Source organism: Carcharhinus amblyrhynchos, chromosome 8 (genome assembly GCF_965287045.1).
Source record: "Carcharhinus amblyrhynchos chromosome 8, sCarAmb.v2.hapA, whole genome shotgun sequence".
Classification (NCBI taxonomy): domain Eukaryota; kingdom Metazoa; phylum Chordata; class Chondrichthyes; order Carcharhiniformes; family Carcharhinidae; genus Carcharhinus; species Carcharhinus amblyrhynchos.
The window spans coordinates 126373833-126391205 of NC_137331.1; the positions used below are offsets into that span (position 1 = coordinate 126373833).

General features: G+C 45.7%; 1 protein-coding gene across 1 annotated transcript in view; it reads right to left on the minus strand.

Moving 5' to 3' along the window:
- Positions 1-17373, minus strand: part of fastk (Fas-activated serine/threonine kinase) — a 62627-nt gene that overhangs the window by 12963 nt on the left and 32291 nt on the right. Inside the window, exons 6-7 of the mRNA XM_080194793.1 lie at positions 13117-13276; positions 7695-7786 (exon numbers count right to left, since the gene is read on the minus strand). Of these exons, the coding sequence (XP_080050919.1) occupies positions 7695-7786; positions 13117-13276 (252 nt within the window). The remainder of the gene's footprint in view (positions 1-7694; positions 7787-13116; positions 13277-17373) is intronic.

The following is a 17373-nucleotide window of genomic DNA, read 5'->3' on the forward strand; positions in this document are numbered from 1 at the left end:
AAAGAAACTTTGATAGGACACAGAGCTGGGCAGAAAAGTGGCAGATGGAGTTTAACCCTGCTAAGTGCGAGGTGATTCATTTTGGTAGGACAAACTTGAAATGCGGATTACAGGATCAATGGCAGGGTTCTGGGGAATGTGGAGGAACAGAGAGATCTTGGGGTTCATATCCACAGATCTCTGAAGGTTGTCACTCAAGTGGATAGAGCCATGAAGAAGGCTTATAGTGTGTTAGCGTTTATTAACAGGGTGTTAGGGTTTAAGGGCTGTGGGGTTATGCTGCAACTGTACAGGATCTTGGTGAGGCCACATTTGGAATAGTGTGTGCCGTTCTGGTCACCTCACTATAAGGATGTGGAACCATTGGAGTGCAGAGGAGATTTACCAGGATGCTGCCTGGTTTGGAGGGTAGGTCTTATGAGGAAAGATTGAGGGAGCTGGAGTTCTTCTCTTTAGAGCAGACGAGGATGAGAGGCGACTTAATAGAGGTTTATAAGATGAGGGGAATAGATAGAGTGGACATGCAGAGACTATTTCCTCGGGTGGATGTAGCTATTACTAGGGGGCATAACTATAAGGTTCATGATGGGAGGTATAAGAGAGATGTCCAAGGTTGATTCTTTACTCAGTGGAATGCACTGCCTGCACTTCAGGAATTTTCAAGCGGTTATTGGATAGACACATGGAGCACACCAGAACAATAGAGACTGGGATAGCTTGATCTTGGTTTCGGACATAGCTCGGCACAACATCGAGGGTCGAAGGGCCTGTACTGTTCCATGAGATACGGGGAGGATGTGAGGAGGAATATTTTAAACAGTGACTAGCAATGACCTGGAACTCACTGCCCACAAGGGTGATGGAAGCAAAAATAATCAGTGATTTCAAAAGGAACTTCGATGGGTGCTTGAGGGGTAATAAGCTTGCAGAGCTCCGAAGACAGAACTGGGGCTGAGGCTGGGTTGGCGGGGGGTGTTTATGGACGGAGGCTGACATGTTGTGCAATTGAATAAATCAGGTAATTTATGCTCTTGCATTAGGACGAATCAGTATGGAGGCCTGAGAAAGCAGCCCACACAGAGGGAGTTTCTGCTGGAGATGCCATCTTTCACATAAGATATTAAACCAAGGTCCTCCCTCACTCCTTGTTTGAATGAATGGATAAGAAAAAGCACAGAGAAATTCTCCCAGAATCCTCAAACAGCATCATCAAGTTAGGAGTGATTCACTGGTCGCTTATCTCAGTGTTATTTATAAATTGGTTGGTATAAAAGAAGCTAAACCAGTCACTAGGCTTTATTACTAATGGAAAGAAGTGGGCACAAGGGAGGTTCCTAAACATGCGTTGAAACTTAGTTAGCCGACATTGAAAGTATTGTGAGCTGTTCTAGTCACCACATTATAAAAAGGATATACAGGCACTGAAGAGGGTGCAGACAACAATGACAGGAATTACCTAAGAAAAAATTTACGAGATATGGTGTTGCCAGTTAGACCAGCATTTATTAGGGTGGCATGGTGGCACAATGGTTAGCACTGCTGCCGCATGGCACCAGGGACCTAGGATTAATTCCGGGCTTGGATCACTGTGTGTGTGAAGTTTGCACATTTTGCCCGTGTATGCTTGTCTTTCCTCCCACACTCCAAAGTTGCACAGATTAGATGGACGGGCCATGCTAAATTGCCCCTTAGTATCCCAGGACATGAGTTAAATGGATTAGCCATGGTAAAAAGTGTGGGGTTATAGGGAGAAGGCCTGGGTAAGATACTCTACAAGGGACATCGGTGTACGTTTGATGGACCTCCTTCTGCAGTGTAGGGATTCTACGATTTTATATTGTCCTTTCCTAGTTGCCCTTCAGAAGGAGGTGGTGAGCTGTTTTTGCGAACTGTTGCAGTTCCTGAGATGTCAGGACAGCCACACTGCTGTTTCAGAGGGAGATCCAGGATTTTGACCCTGTGACAGTGAAAGAACGGCAATATATTTCCATGATGTGGAGATGCCGACATTGGATTGGGGTGGGCACAGTAAGAAATCTCACAACACAACACAAGTTTTCAGAGCATTGCCTCTCACCTGAACAAAGAACAGCACAGGAAACAGGCCCTTTGGCCCGACAAGCCCGTGCCGCCCATTTTATCACTCCACAATAAAGGGGTGCAAATTTAAGAACATAAGAAATAGGAGCAGGAGTCGGCCATCTAGCCCTTCGAGCCTGCTCCGCCATTCAATAAGATCACAGCTGATCTGAAGTGGATCAGTTCCACTTTCCCGCTTTCACCCCATAACCCTTAATCCCCTTGTCTATCAGAAATCTAATTTAGTCTTTTTAGAAATCTAATTTTGTCTATCAGAAATCAAATTTAGAGAATTATATGTGCGCCAGATTAAGGGAGATCCAATTCAGGGACAATTTGTTAACACCAATCAGCCTAAAAAGCATGTTTTTGGGATGTGGGAGGAAACCGGAGCACCCGGAGAAAACCCATGCAAGCACGGGAAGAACGTGCAAACTCCCACAGACATTGATCCAAGCTGGAGATCCAACCCGGGTCCCTGTATCTGCACAGCAAACAGTGATAGTCACTGAGCTGTCGTGTTGCCCGTCAGTTGGTTCAGCTTAAGCGTACACTAACGACGTGAAGCACTAGGCAACTCTCGAAGCAACATCCAAGAGCAGCCCTCGCACAACCCACCGTATGTATGCCCCTGTTGGCCAACAAGGCGGACCGAATCACCTGTGGCTGTAAAAACCTGACAGGATGTAAAAACGCACCGCATGCACTGCCAGCGCACGCACCGCCAGCACACTGCATATTTAAGCACTCACTGTGGAAAAAGGTTCTCTTGTTTCCATTGCTTCTTTTGCCAATTGTCTTAAACCTAGTCACTCAGGAATATAGAAGTATTGCTAAAAGGAGATACATGCTGTGGAAGCTTTTTGTCTTGCACTCATCAGGACAGATGCAAGAATACCAAATGTTAAATGGAACAACAATTTATACCACGTGAAAAGGGGTGTTGTCTGGTTGCCAAGTTTACTTTGCTGCCAGGCTTGACCAAAGTGAGAGGGAGATTAGGAAATCTTGGTGAAAATGTGAAATGAATAGCCAGATGCTGGGTCAAAATCCTGGACCTTTTTTCCCTAATGGCATCGCGAGTCAATCCACAGCACATGGACTGCAGCGATTCAAAAAGGCAGTTCACCACCACCAACTAGGGATGGACAATAAATTCTGGCCAGCCAGTGACACCCATGTCCCACAAATCATAGAAACCCTACAGTACAGAAAGGGACCATTTGGCCCATCGGATCTGCACCGACCACATCCCACCCAGGCCCTACCCCTATATATTTTACCCACTAATCCCTCTAACCTACACATCTCAGGACACTAAGGGGCAATTTTAGCACGGCCAATCAACCGAACTCGCACATCTTTGGACTGTGGGGGGGAAACCGGAGTATCCGGAGGAAACCCATGCAAACACGAGGAGAATGTGCAAACTCCACACAGACAGTGACCCAAGCCTGGAATCAAACCCAGGTCCCTGGAGCTCTGAAGCAGCAGTGTGAACCACTGTGCTACTGTGCCAAATTAATAAAAAAGAAAATCCAGCATATTTACAGTGAGTTACATCTCGAAATTCCTTTTCCATGCCACCTCAAAGAATCCAAGATCAGCAAGAGAATTATTAGTAACAGATGCAAAGGGTCCAGTGTGCACTGTATGAAAAACTAGAGTAAAAAGTCTGACAACACCAGGTTTTAGTCCAACCGATTTATTTGATAATAGGCTCACAAGCTTTCGGGTTAGTCCCTTCGTCAGGTGAATGGAGAGTTCTGGCCTCAGACAGAGCATATAAAGCACAGACAGTTTAGAGATTACTGATTAGAATGCGAATCCTTACACCTAACCTGCTGTTCAAGATCTGAAGTGGCTGACAATGTGAGTGGAAGGAGCATTGATCACTGGTTATAAAGATGTGTATTGTCTCCAGACAGTACAGTAAGTGAGGTTTTGCAAACCCAGGCAAGTCACGGGGGTTACAGATAGTGTGACATGAACCCAAGATCCCTGTTGAGACCGTCCTCATGTGTGCGGAACTTGGCTATCAGTCTCTGTTCAGTGACTCTGCGCTGTTGTGTGTCGTGAAGGCCGCCTTGGAGAATGCTTACCCGAAGGTCAGAGGCTGAATGCCCGTGACCACTGAAGAGTTCGCCAACAGGAAGGGAACAGTCTTGCCTGGTGATTGTCGAGCGATGTTCATTCATCCGTTGTCGTAGATGAAAATCGCTCGACAATCACCAGGCAAGACTGTTCCCTTCCTGTTGGCGAACACTTCAGTGGTCACGGGCATTCAGCCTCTGACCTTCGGGTAAGCATTCTCCAAGGCGTCCTTCACGACACACGACAGCGCAGAGTCGCTGAACAGAGACTGATAGCCAAGTTCTGCACACGAGGACGGTCTCAACAGGGATCTTGGGTTCATGTCACACTATCTGTAACCCCCGTGACTTGCCTGGGTTTGCAAAACCTCACTTACTGTACTGTCTGGAGACAATACACATCTCTATAACCTGTGATCAGTGCTCCTTCCATTCACGTTGTCAGCCACTTCAGGTCTTGAACAGCAGGTTAGGTGTAAGGATTCGCATTCTAATCAGTAATCTCTAAACTGTCTGTGCTTTACATGCTCTGTCTGAGGCCAGAACTCTCCATTCACCTGACGAAGGGACTAACCCGAAAGCTTGAGAGTCTATTATCAAATAAATCGGTTGGACTAAAACCTGGTGTTGTCAGACTTTTTACTGTGTTTACGCCAATCCAACGCCGGCATATCCACATCATGAAAAACTAGACACAGGGTTAAAAAGCTAACAATTCCCCAGCACCTTTCACAACCTTTGTAAGTCCCAAAAGGCTTCACAGTTAACAAAGTCTTTCTGAAGTGCGGTCACTGCTGTAATGCAAGGATACATGACAGGGCATGGTGACATTCTGAGAACCGAGAAACTATCATTATCACGAAAGAGGTAATGTTGGGCAAGTTAATGGGGCTAAAGGTAGACAAGTCTCCTGGTCCTGATGGAATGCATCCAGGGTACTAAAAGAGATGGCGGGGGAAAACAGCAAATGCATGAGTGGTAATTTACCAAAATTCGCTGCGATGGTTCCCGCAGATTAGAAAACAGCAAATATGATGCCACTGTTTAAAAAGGAGGTAGACAAAAAGGCAGATAGGACCGTTAGCTTAGTAGTAGGGAAAATGCTTGAATCTATCATCAAGGAAGAAATAGCGAGACATCTGGATGTAAATTGTCCCATTGGTAAGACGCAGCATGGGTTCATGAAGGGCAGGTCATGTTTGAATCATTTGGTGAATTCTTTGAGAACATTACATGTGCGGTGGACAATGGGGAACCTGTGGATGTGGTGTATCTGGATTTCCAGAAGGCATTTGACAAGGTGTCGCACCAAAGACTGCTACATAAGATAAAGGTGCACGGTGTTACGGGTAATGTATTAGTATGGATAGAGGATTGGTTAACTAACAGAAAGCAAAGAGTGGGGGTAAATGGGTGTTTTTCTGGTTGGCGATCAGTGACTAGTGGTGTGCCTCTGGGATCAGTGTTGGGACTGCAATTGTTTACGATTTACATTGATGATTTGGAGTTGGGGACCAAGTGTATTGTGTCAAAATTTGCAGATGACACTAAGATGGGTGGAAAAGCAAAGCGTGCAGAGGACGCTGAAAGTCTGCAAACGGATATAGGTAGACTAAGTGAGTGGGTGAGGGTCTGGCAGATGGAATACAATGTTAGTGAATGTGAGCTCATCCATTTTGGTAGAAATAACAGTAAAATGGACTATTATTTAAATGGTAAAAAATTGCAGTCTGCTGCTGTGCAGAGGGACCTAGGCGTCCTTGTGCAGGAATCTCAAGAAGTTGGTTTGTAGGTGCAGCAGGTAATTAAGAAGGCAAATGGAATTTTGTCCTTCATTGCTAGAGGGATGGAGTTTAAAAACAGTGAGGTTATGTTGCAGCTGTATAAGGTGCTGGTGAGGCCACACCTGGAGTACTGTGTACAGTTTTGGTCTCCTTACTTGAGAAAAGATATACTGGCACTGGAGGGGGTGCAGAGGAGATTCACTAGGTTGATTCTGGAGTTGAGAGGGTTGGCTTATGAGGAGAGACTGAGTAGACTGGGGCTATACTCATTGGAATTCAGAAGAATGAGGGGAGATCTTATAGAAACATATAAGATTATGAAGGGAATAGATAAGATAGAAGCAGGGAAGTTGTTTCCACTGGCAGGTGAAACTAGAACTAGGGGGCATAGCCTCAAAATAAGGGGAAGCAGATTTAGGACTGAGTTGAGGAGGAACTTCTTCACACAAAGGATTGTGAATCTGTGGAATTCCCTGCCCAGTGAAGCAGTTGAGGCTCCCTCATTGAATGTTTTTAAGGCAAGGATAGATACATTTTTGAACAGTAAATGAATTAAAGGTTATGGTGAGCAGGCAGGTAAGTGGAGCTGAGACCATGAAAAGATCAGCCATGTTCTTACTGAATGGCAGTGCAGGCTCGAGGGGCCAGATGATCTGTTCCTGGTTCTGGTTCTTAATTTCTCATGACACAACAAGATCCCAAACCGCAATGTAAAAATGGCCAGATTTTGAACAAATTAAATGATGCTGTTTGAGGGGTGCATGTTCCAATGCCAATCCTCCTGTTCTTCATCACACTGTGCTATTAATATCCACCAAAGAATGGAGATGGAGCATCAGTTAACATCTTATTTTCAGGATGGCACAGCCAAGAGTGCAGGACAATCTCAGCGCCGACCCTCTGACAGCGCGGCGCTCCCTCAGCGCTGACCCTCTGACAGCGCGGCGCTCCCTCAGCGCCGACCCTCTGACAGCGCAGCGCTCCCTCAGCGCCGACCCTCTGACAGCGCGGCGCTCCCTCAGCACCGACCCTCTGACAGTGCGGTGCTCCCTCAGCACCGACCCTCTGACAGTGCGGTGCTCCCTCAGCGCCGACCCTCTGACAGTGCGGCGCTCCCTCAGCACTGACCCTCTGACAGCGCGGCGCTCCCTCAGCGCCGACCCTCTGACAGCGCGGCGCTCCCTCAGCGCTGACCCTCTGACAGCGCGGCGCTCCCTCAGCACCGACCCTCTGACAGTGCGGTGCTCCCTCAGCGCCGACCCTCTGACAGTGCGGCGCTCCCTCAGCACTGACCCTCTGACAGCGCGGCGCTCCCTCAGCGCCGACCCTCTGACAGCGCGGCGCTCCCTCAGCGCTGACCCTCTGACAGCGCGGCGCTCCCTCAGCGCCGACCCTCTGACAGCGCGGCGCTCCCTCAGCGCCGACCCTCTGACAGCGCGGCGCTCCCTCAGCGCCGACCCTCTGACAGCGCGGTGCTCCCTCAGCGCCGACCCTCTGACAGCGCGGCGCTCCCTCAGCGCCGACCCTCTGACAGCGCGGCACTCCCTCAGCGCCGACCCAAAAAACATTCCAAAGCTAATACCCAAGTGTCAACAATTTCAACGATCCCCAGTGTTGACTTTAAGAACGCAATACATTGCACTCTGCACTTGTGTCACATAATTAAGAAATTGTTCACTCAGTTCTGAACAGCAATGTGATAGGATCTCTGTTCATTTTGATTCAAAGCAGCCTTTACCTGTATAATACCCTGGGGGAAGGACCTCATCCTGTTTGTAACATTGATCCCCAATCAGCTGCCTCAAAGCTTCAGCCACCAACCCTTTGTAACTGGAAAACACAACCAATGAGATAAATCAGTCAAATTTCAGCAAAACACATATAACTAACAGCTTTGAATTATTTTGCAACTTTCATACAGGGAAACATCACAAGGCCCTTCCCCACAGTGCAATAAATAAAAACAGATGCCAGGGACAGCAAATGTTGTCCCATTGTTTAAGAAGGGGAGCAGAGACTTCCCTGGGAATTATAGACCGGTGAGTCTTACTTCTGTGGTGGGTAAGGTTTTGGAAAGGATTATTAGAGACAGGATTTATAGTTATTTGGAGAGTAATGATTAGAGACAGTCAGCATGGTTTTGTAGCGGGTAGGTCGTGCCTTACTAACCTTATCGAGTTCTTTGAGAAAGTGACCAAAGAGGTGGATAGGGGTAAGGCAGTTGACGTGGTGTATATGGATTTTAGTAAGGCGTTTGATAAGGTTCACCATGGTAGGCTTCTGCAGAAAATGCAGATGTATGGGATTGGGGGTGATCTAGGTAATTGGATCAGGAATTGGCTAGCAGATAGGAGACAGAGGGTGGTGGTTGATGGTAAATATTCGTCATGGAGTTCGGTTATGAGTGGTGTGCCTCAGGGATCTGTTTTGGGGCCACTGCTGTTTGTAATTTTTATTAATGATCTGGATGAGGGTATAGTTGGGTGGATTAGTAAGTTTGCTGATGACACCAAAGTCGGAGGTGTGGTAGATTGTGAGGAAGGGTGTCATAGTTTGCAGGGTGACTTAGAAAGGTTGCAGAGCTGGGCCGCGAGGTGGCGGATGGAGTTTAATGTGGAGAAGTGTGAGGTAATTCATTTCGGTAGGAATAACAGATGTGTTCAGTATAGGGCTAACGGGAGGACTTTGAATAGTGTGGAGGAGCAGAGGGATCTAGGTGTATGTGTACATAGATCCCTGAAAGTTGGGAATCAAGTAGATAAGGTTGTTAAGAAGGCATACAGTGTCTTGGCGTTTATTGGTAGGGGGATTGAATTTAGGAGTCGCAGCGTCATGATGCAACTGTACACAACTCTGGTGCGGCCGCACTTGGAGTATTGTGTGCAGTTCTGGTCCCCACATTACAGGAAGGATGTAGAGGCTTTGGAGAGGGTGCAGAGGAGGTTTACCAGGATGTTGCCTGGTATGGAGGGGAGATCCTACGAGGAGAGACTGAGAGATTTGGGGTTGTTTTCGCTGGAAAGAAGGCAGCTAAGAGGGGACCTTATTGAAACATATAAGATGATTAGAGGTTTAGACAGGGTGGATAGTGATAGCCTTTTTCCTAGGATGGAGAAAGCTAGCACGAGGCGGCACGGCTTTAAATTAAGGGGGGGTAGTTATAGGACTGATGTCAGGGGTAGGTTCTTTACCCAGAGGGTGGTGAGGGACTGGAATGCCCTGCCAGCTGCAGTTGTAAATGCGCCTAGTTTGGGGGCGTTTAAGAGATCTGTGGATAGGTTTATGGACGAAATGGGATTGGTTTAGATCAGTGGGTTAGTGTTTTTTTTTTAAAAGCTGGTCGGCGCAACATCGTGGGCCGAAGGGCCTGTTCTGCGCTGTAATGTTCTATGTTCTATGTTCTAAGGTTTGGTCAAAATATTAGTTGGTGACCAGGAGTCAGAGAGATAGGTTTTAGGAAGGACAAAACGGGTTGAGAAGTGGACGGGTTCAGCAAGGCAATTCCAGTGTCTGGGTTCGAGAAGCATCAATACACAGCCTCCAGTAGAAGGACAGGGAGAAGTGAAATACTCAGGAGCCAGATTCAGAGGGATGAGGAGCTGAGGGTAAAGGTTATAGGGCAAGGAGAGGTTACAGAAATAGATGATGAACTGGGTACATTGCATGGCACTTTGTGAATCTTCAGGCTACTCCTCGCTTTTTCCAAGTCTAGGACAGTACCGTACATCATCAACGGCAAAATGGAGGAGGAGTTGGAGCGGCTGCAGAGGTTTGGAATCTTTGAGCTCATTCAGTTCTCAGGTTGAGCTCCAATCCTCCTCTTTCTTAAATGTGACGGTACAGTGTGCATAATGTGGGTATGCCGGCGTTGGACTGGGGTAAACAAAGTAAAACGTCTGACAACACCAGGTTTTAGTCCAACCGATTTATTTGATAGTAAATGCACAAGCTTTCGAGGTTTCCCTCTTCGTCAGGTGAATGGAGAGTTCTGGCCTCGGACAGAGCGTATAAAGCACAGACAGTTTAGAGATTACTGATTAGAACGCGAATCCTTACACCTAACCTGCTGTTCAAGTCTTAAAGTGGCTGACAATGTGAGTGGAAGGAGCACTGATCACAGGTTAATCTCTTTAACCTGTGATCAGTGCTCCTTCCACTCACATTGTCAGCCACTTTAAGACTTGAACAGCAGGTTAGGTGTAAGGATTCGCATTCTAATCAGTAATCTCTAAACTGTCTGTGCTTTATACGCTCTGTCCGAGGCCAGAACTCTCCATTCACCTGACGAAGAGGGAAACCTCGAAAGCTTGTGAGTTTACTATCAAATAAATCGGTTGGACTAAAACCTGGTGTTGTCAGACTTTTTACAATGTGCATAGGCAGGGATTACAAACTCAGCATTAATCAAGCCTCCAAGCTGGACATTTACCATTGCCGTGGGCTGTATTACTTTCAGTTTGTAATCGGGACAGGCAAGAGCACCTAGAATATCTCTGTTGTTAGTTTGAATCTATGTACAAACCACATTGTTCTCAAATGCAAAATACGACAGAATCCGAAACAAAAACAGAAATTGCTGGAAAAACTCAGCTGCTCTGGCAGCAACTGTGGAGAGAGTAGAGGACCGACGTTTTGAGTCTGGGTGACCCTCAATCACAGAGTTAGGATAGAGCAAGGGATTTATATTGTTATTGTCAGGGTCAAAGAATGGCAGATTTACACAAAACCCAAGAGGAGATTGGGAAGAAAGTCAACAGCGTCAAGATTTTAGGTGTCCAGATCTCCAAAAACCTGTTCTGGTCCCCCGACGCCAATACTATAGTTAAGAAAGCCCACCAACACCTCTATTTTCTCAGAAGACTAAGGAAATTTGGCATGTCCGCCACGACTTTCACCAGCTTTTACAGATGCGCCATAGAAAGCATTCTTTCTGGCTGTATCACAGCTTGGTGTGGCTCCTGCTCTGTCTAAGACCATGAGTGCCTACAAAAGGTCGCAAACAAAGCTTGGCCCATCACACAAACCAGCCTCCCAATCATACTTCCTGCTGCCTTGGAAAAGCAGCCAGATAATTAAGGACCTCACACATCCCGGATATGCTCTTCCACCTTCTTCCATCAGGCAGAAGATACAAAATTCTGAGGGCACATACTGCCCCACTTAAGAGCAGCTTCTTCCCTGCTGCCATCAGACTTTTGAATGGACTTACCTTGCACTAAGTTGATCTTTCTCTACACCCTATCTATGACTGTAACATGACATTCTGCACTCTCTTCTTTCCTTCTCTATGTACGGTACGATGAGTCCGTGTCGCACAAAAAACATTATTTTTCACTGTATATTAATATATGTGACAATAATAAATCAAATTAAATCAAGAAATTCAGAGTTCCTCAATTTGGGGCTCATGAAACAAATGAGTTGAAGTTTAGGATGAGGATGCTAGAACCCTAGCAGAGCCAAATTAAACTTACAGATTCTGTGGATCATTTTATTCTATGTTACATGTTTGTGCATTCTAGCCAATCTGTGTCCTGTTGCAGTCGACGGGACCTCTTCACTGTTTTTCACCTCTCCGAGTTTGCAAAGCTTGAAACTTTATACTCCAATATCCAAGTCATCCATACATGTCAAAACTGCACAGCTCCTCGATCTGAACAGCACAATCTAAAAAACAACCGCTCACCACAACTCACTGTTTTAATCCTTCTGCCAATTTTACATCCAAATTGACAATGACCCTCTCATTCCATGATCCGTGTGGGTGGCACGGTGGTTAGCATTGCTGCCTCACAGCGCCAGAGACCAAGGTTCGATTCCTGTCTGCACATTCTCCCCGTGTCCGTGAGGCTTTCCTCCGGGTGCTCTGATTTCCTCCCACAGTCTGAAAGACATGCTGGTTAGGTGCATTGGCCAGGCTAAATTCTCCCTCAGTGTACCCAAACAGGTGCTGGAGTGTGGCGACTAGGTGATTTTCACAGTAACTTCACTGCAGTGTTAATGTAAGCCTACTTGTGACGCTAATAAATAAACTTAAGTCCATAATTCCATAAACTGGCCTACCACGTGGTATAGAACCATAGAACATTACAGTACAGAAACAGGTCTTTTGACCCTTCTTGGCTGTGCTGAACCATTTTTCTGTCTAGCCCCACTGACCTGCAGCTGGACCATTTTACAATGGTCAGTTCAATGGTCTAAAAGACCATTCTCTGTGTAAAGAAGCCCCCCCAATATTCCCTTTAAACTTTTCCCCCTTCATCCTTAACCCATGTCCTCTAGTTTTTTTCTCCCCTAGCCTCAGTGGAAAAATCCTGCTTGCATTCACTCTATCTACATCCATCATAATTTTATACACCTCTATCAAATCTCCCCTCATTCTTCTACACTCCAGGGAATAAAGTCCTAACCTATTCAACCTTTCTCTGTAACTCAGTTTCTCAAGTCCTGGCAACATCCTTGTAAACCTTCTCTGCACTCTTTCAACCTTATTAATATCCTTCCTGTAATTAGGTGATCAAAACTGCACACAATACTCTAAATTCGGCCTCACCAATGCCTTATACAACCTCACCATAACATTCCAACTCTTATACTCAATACTTTGATTTATAAAGGCCAATGTTCCAAAAGCACTCTTTACGACCCTATCTACCTGTGACACTACTTTTAGGGAATTATGTATCTGTATTCCCAAATCCCTCTGTTCTACTGCACTCTTCAGTGTCCTACCATTTACCCTGTACGTTCTACCTTGGTTTGCCTTCCAATGTGCAATACCTCACACTTGTCTGCATTAAATTCCATTTGCCATTTTTCAGCCCATTTTTCTAGTTGGTCCAAATCCCTCTGCAAGCTTTGAAAACCTTCCTCACTGTCCATTACACCTCCAATCTTTGTATCATCAGCAAATTTGCTGATCCAATTAACCACTTTATCATCCAGATCATTGATATAGATGACAAATAACAACTGACCCAGATACTGAGCTATCTTCTCTAACACTTTCTAAAATTCCCAAAGGCAACATCTATGTCGCAGGATGTTTTCCTCAAATTGGTTTTCCCACTGCTGGAAAGCAAAAAGTATGACAGCATCATGTAATAATTCAAGACGTGGAAAGGACCGGGTTCCGAGCAAAGCTCGGAGCGAGCACTGACCTGTACTTTCTGTTGACCTCATCTGCAGTCAGCACGCGGTCAAACATCATCACTTTGTACCTATCCTCCAGCCGAGGCCCCTTGTAGTCACGATGTTCCAACTCCACTGCAGCATCGAGGAGAGACAGGTAACGACGAACAATCAACCCATAGGGACTGTCTGAAAAAGCAAAGGCAATGCTACAAATAACCGAGTTCCACTTGTGACCCCAGAGTAAGTGATTTACACAGTTACTCTCAGGATCGCAGAGTGAAGAATTGCAGTTATCATCCGTATCACAGAGTGAGGCTTTTACACAATCATAGAGTCAGACAGTGCAGAAAAGGCCTGCATCCCATCAGGTCTGCACTGACAATATCCACCCCTGAAGGTATGCTAATCCCATTTTCCTGCAGTTGTCCTACATCATGGACGTTATGATGTTTTAAGCCAGATTAAACTGCATTTATTTCAAAGCAAGTGGCCTGACGAACAAGGCACGGATGGGTACAGGGGATCTTATAGCAATTACTGAAACATGGCTAAGGGAGGGACAGGACTGGCAGCTCAATGTTCCAGGGTACAGATGCTATAGGAAAGATAGAATAGGAGGTAAGAGAAGAGGGTGAGTTGCACTTTTGATTTGGGAGAACATCATGGCAGTACTAAGATGGGATATATCCAAGGATTCGCCTGCTGAAGCTATTTGGGTTGAACTGAGAAATAAGAAGGGGGAAATCACTTTGAAAGGGTTGTACTATAGGCCCCCAAATAGTCAGCAGGAAATTGAGGGGGCAAATATGTAAGGAGATTACAGATAGCTCCAAAAAAAATAGAGTGGTAATAGTAGGGGATTTTAACTTTCCCAACATTGACTGTGACAGCCAAAGTATTAGAGGCTTGAATGAAGAGAAATTTGAGTGTATTCAGGAGGAATTTCTAATTCAGTATGTGGATGGCCCGACTAGAGAGGGGGCAAAACTTGACCTCTTGAGAAATAAGGAAGAGTAGGTGACTGAACTGTTAATGAAGAATCACTTTGGGATCAGTGACCATAATTATGTTAGTTTTAAGATAATTATGGAGAATGATAGGTCTGGCCCAAAACTTAAAATTCTAAGTTGCGGCAAGGCCAATTTTGATAGAATCAGGTAGGAACGTTCAAAAGTTCCTGGTAAGGGAACTGGTAAGGGGGAGGCTTTCAAAAGTGTGTTAATCAGGGTTCAGGATAAGCACATTCCTTTTAGAGTGAAGGGCAAGGCTGGCAGAAGTCGGGAACCCTGGATGGCTCGGGATATTGAGGCCCTGGTCAAGAAGGAAGAGACACATGACATGCATAGGCAGCTGGGATCAAGTGGATCCCTTGAAGGGTATGGGGGTATAGGAGTAGAGTTAAGAACAAAATCAGGAGGGCAAAAAGGGGACACAAGGTTGTTTTGGCAGATAAACAAAGAACACAGCACAGGAAACAGGCCCTCTGGCCCAACCAGCCCACGCCGCCATTTCAACATTATGAGTCCCTTCTTTCACCCATGACCCTTGTCTACGCTAATGGCACTCCACATTGAAAACCAGATTGAGGGGAGATTAATATAGGGACAATTTGTCACACCAATCAGCCGAAGATAAGATAAGGCAAAGGAGAATCCAAAGAGCTTCTACAAATACATAAAGGGCAAAAGGGAAACAAGGGAGAGAGTAGGGCCTCTTAAGGATCAACAAGGTCATCTATGTGTGGATCCACAAGCGATGGGTGAGATCCTAAATTAATATTTCTCATCAGTATTTATTGTTGAGAAAAGTATGGATGTTAGGGAATTTGGGGAAAGAAACATTGATGTCTTGAGGAGTATACTTACAACAGAGGTGGTGGTGCTGGAAATCTTAAAGCGCATCAAGGCAGATAAATCCCTGAGACCTGATGAATAGTATCTCAAGACATTATGGGAGGCTAAGGAGGAAATTGTAGATCCCCTAGCAAAGACATTTGAGGTGCCTGAAGACTGGAGGGCGGCAAATGTTGTGTCTTTGTTTAAAAAGGGCTGCAGGGAAAAGCCTGGGATCTACCAGTGAGCATAAAATCTGTAGCAGGTAAGCTGTCAGAAGGTATTTTGAGAGACAGGATCTACAGATGCAAGGACTGATTAAGTACAGTTAGCATGGCTTTGTGAATGGAAAATCATGTCTCACAAATTTGATTGAGTTTGTTGGAGGGGTAACCAAGAAGGCAGATGAGGGCAGTGCAGTTGATGTTGTCTACATGGAATTTAGAAAGGCCTTTGACAAGGTGTCACAAGATAGGTTGCTGCATAAGGTTAAATCTCACGGGATCAAGGGTGAGGCAGCAAAATGGATACAAAATGGCTTGATGTCAGAAGCCAGAGGATGGCTGTCAAGGGTGGTTTGCCGACGACACCAGGATTGGTGGCACGGTGGACAGTGAAGAAGGTTATTTCAGATTGCAACGGGATCATGATCAATTGGACAAGTGGCCTGACCAATGGCAGGTGGAGTTTAATTTAGATAAATGCGAGGTGATGCATTTCGGTTGATCGAACAAGGGCAGGACTTACTCAGTTAATGGTAGGGCATTGGGGAGAGTTACAGAACAAAGAGATTGAGAGGTACATTTCATAGCTCCTTGAAACTGGAGTCACAGGTGGACAGAGTGGTGAAGAAGGCATTCAGCAAGCTTGGTTTCATCGTGAGAACATTGAACACAGGAGTTGAAACATCTTGTTGAAGTTCCACAAGACATTGGTAAGGCCACATTTGGAATACTGTGTATGGTTCTTGTCACCCTATTATAGAAAGGATATTATTAAACTAGAAAGAGTGCAGAAAAGATTTATTAGGATGCTACCAGGACTTGATGGTTTGGTTATAAGGAGTGGCTGGATAGATTGGAACTTTTTTCTCTGGAGCGTAGGAGGCTTAGGGGTGATCTTATAGACATCTATAAAATAATGAGGGGCACAGATCAGCTAGATAGTCAATACTTGTTTCCCAAAGGTAGGGGAATCCAGGACTAGAGGGCATAGGTTTAAGGTGAGAGGGGAGAGATACAAAAGGGTCCAGTGGGGCAATTTTTTCACATAGAGGGTGGTGAGTGTCTGAAACAAGCTGCCAGAGGTAGTAGTAGAGGAAGGTATAATTTTATCTTTTAAAAAGCATTTAGACAGTTACATGGGTACGATGGGTATAGAGGGATATAGGTCAAACGCGGGCAATTAGGACTAGCTTAGTGGTTTAAAAAAGGGGTGGCATGGACATATTGGTCCCTGTTCCATGCTGAACCTCTATGACTCTATGTTTATCCATATATTTTTTAAAAGGTTGTAAAGGTTTCAGAGCTCCGTTATCTTCCCAAGCAGTGCATTCCAGATTCCCATCTCCCATTGAAAAAATGTTTTCTCAAATGCCCTCTGAATCTCCTGTCCCTTCCACCAAAACTACATCCCCTCATGATTGACTTCTCAATCAAGGCGAACAGCTGCTTTCTATTCACCCTGTCCACACCCATCATAAGAACATAAGAAATAGGAGCAGGAGTAGGCCATCTAGCCCTTCGAGCCTGCCCCGCCATTCAATAAGATCATGGCTGATCTGTCGTGGCTCAGTTCCACATTCCCGCCCTCTCCCCATAACCCTTAATCCCCTCGCTTATCAAAAACCCATCAACCCACGTCTTAAATATATTTAGCGAGGCAGCCTCCACCACTTCAACGGGCAGAGAATTCCAGAGATTCACCACCCTTTGAGTGAAGAAGTTCCTCCTCAACTCCGTTCTAAACCACCCCCCCTTTATCTTGAGGCTGTGCCCCCTAGTCCTACTGTCCTTTCTGAGCGGGAAGAGTCTCTCCACCTCTATCCTATCCATCCCATTCATCATCTTGTATGTCTCAATGAGATCTCCCCTCATTCTTCTAAACTCTAACGAGTACAAGCCTAGTTCATCATAAAGAACAAAGCAAATTACAGCACAGGAACAAGCCCTTGCACCGACTATGATGCCTGCCTTAACCCTTCTGGGGACTGTATCCCTCTATTCCCATCCCTTGTCAAGTTGCCCTTTAAAAGTCACTACTGTATCCGCTTCCACTACCACCCCGGCAACGAGTTCCAGGCACCCACTACTCTGTAAAAAATTTGCCTCCTACATCTTTAAACCTTTCCCCTCGCACCTTAAACCTGTGCCCCCTTGTAATTGACTCTTCCACCCTGGGAGAAAGCTTCTGACTATCCACTCTGTCCATGCCTCTCAATCTTGTAGTCTT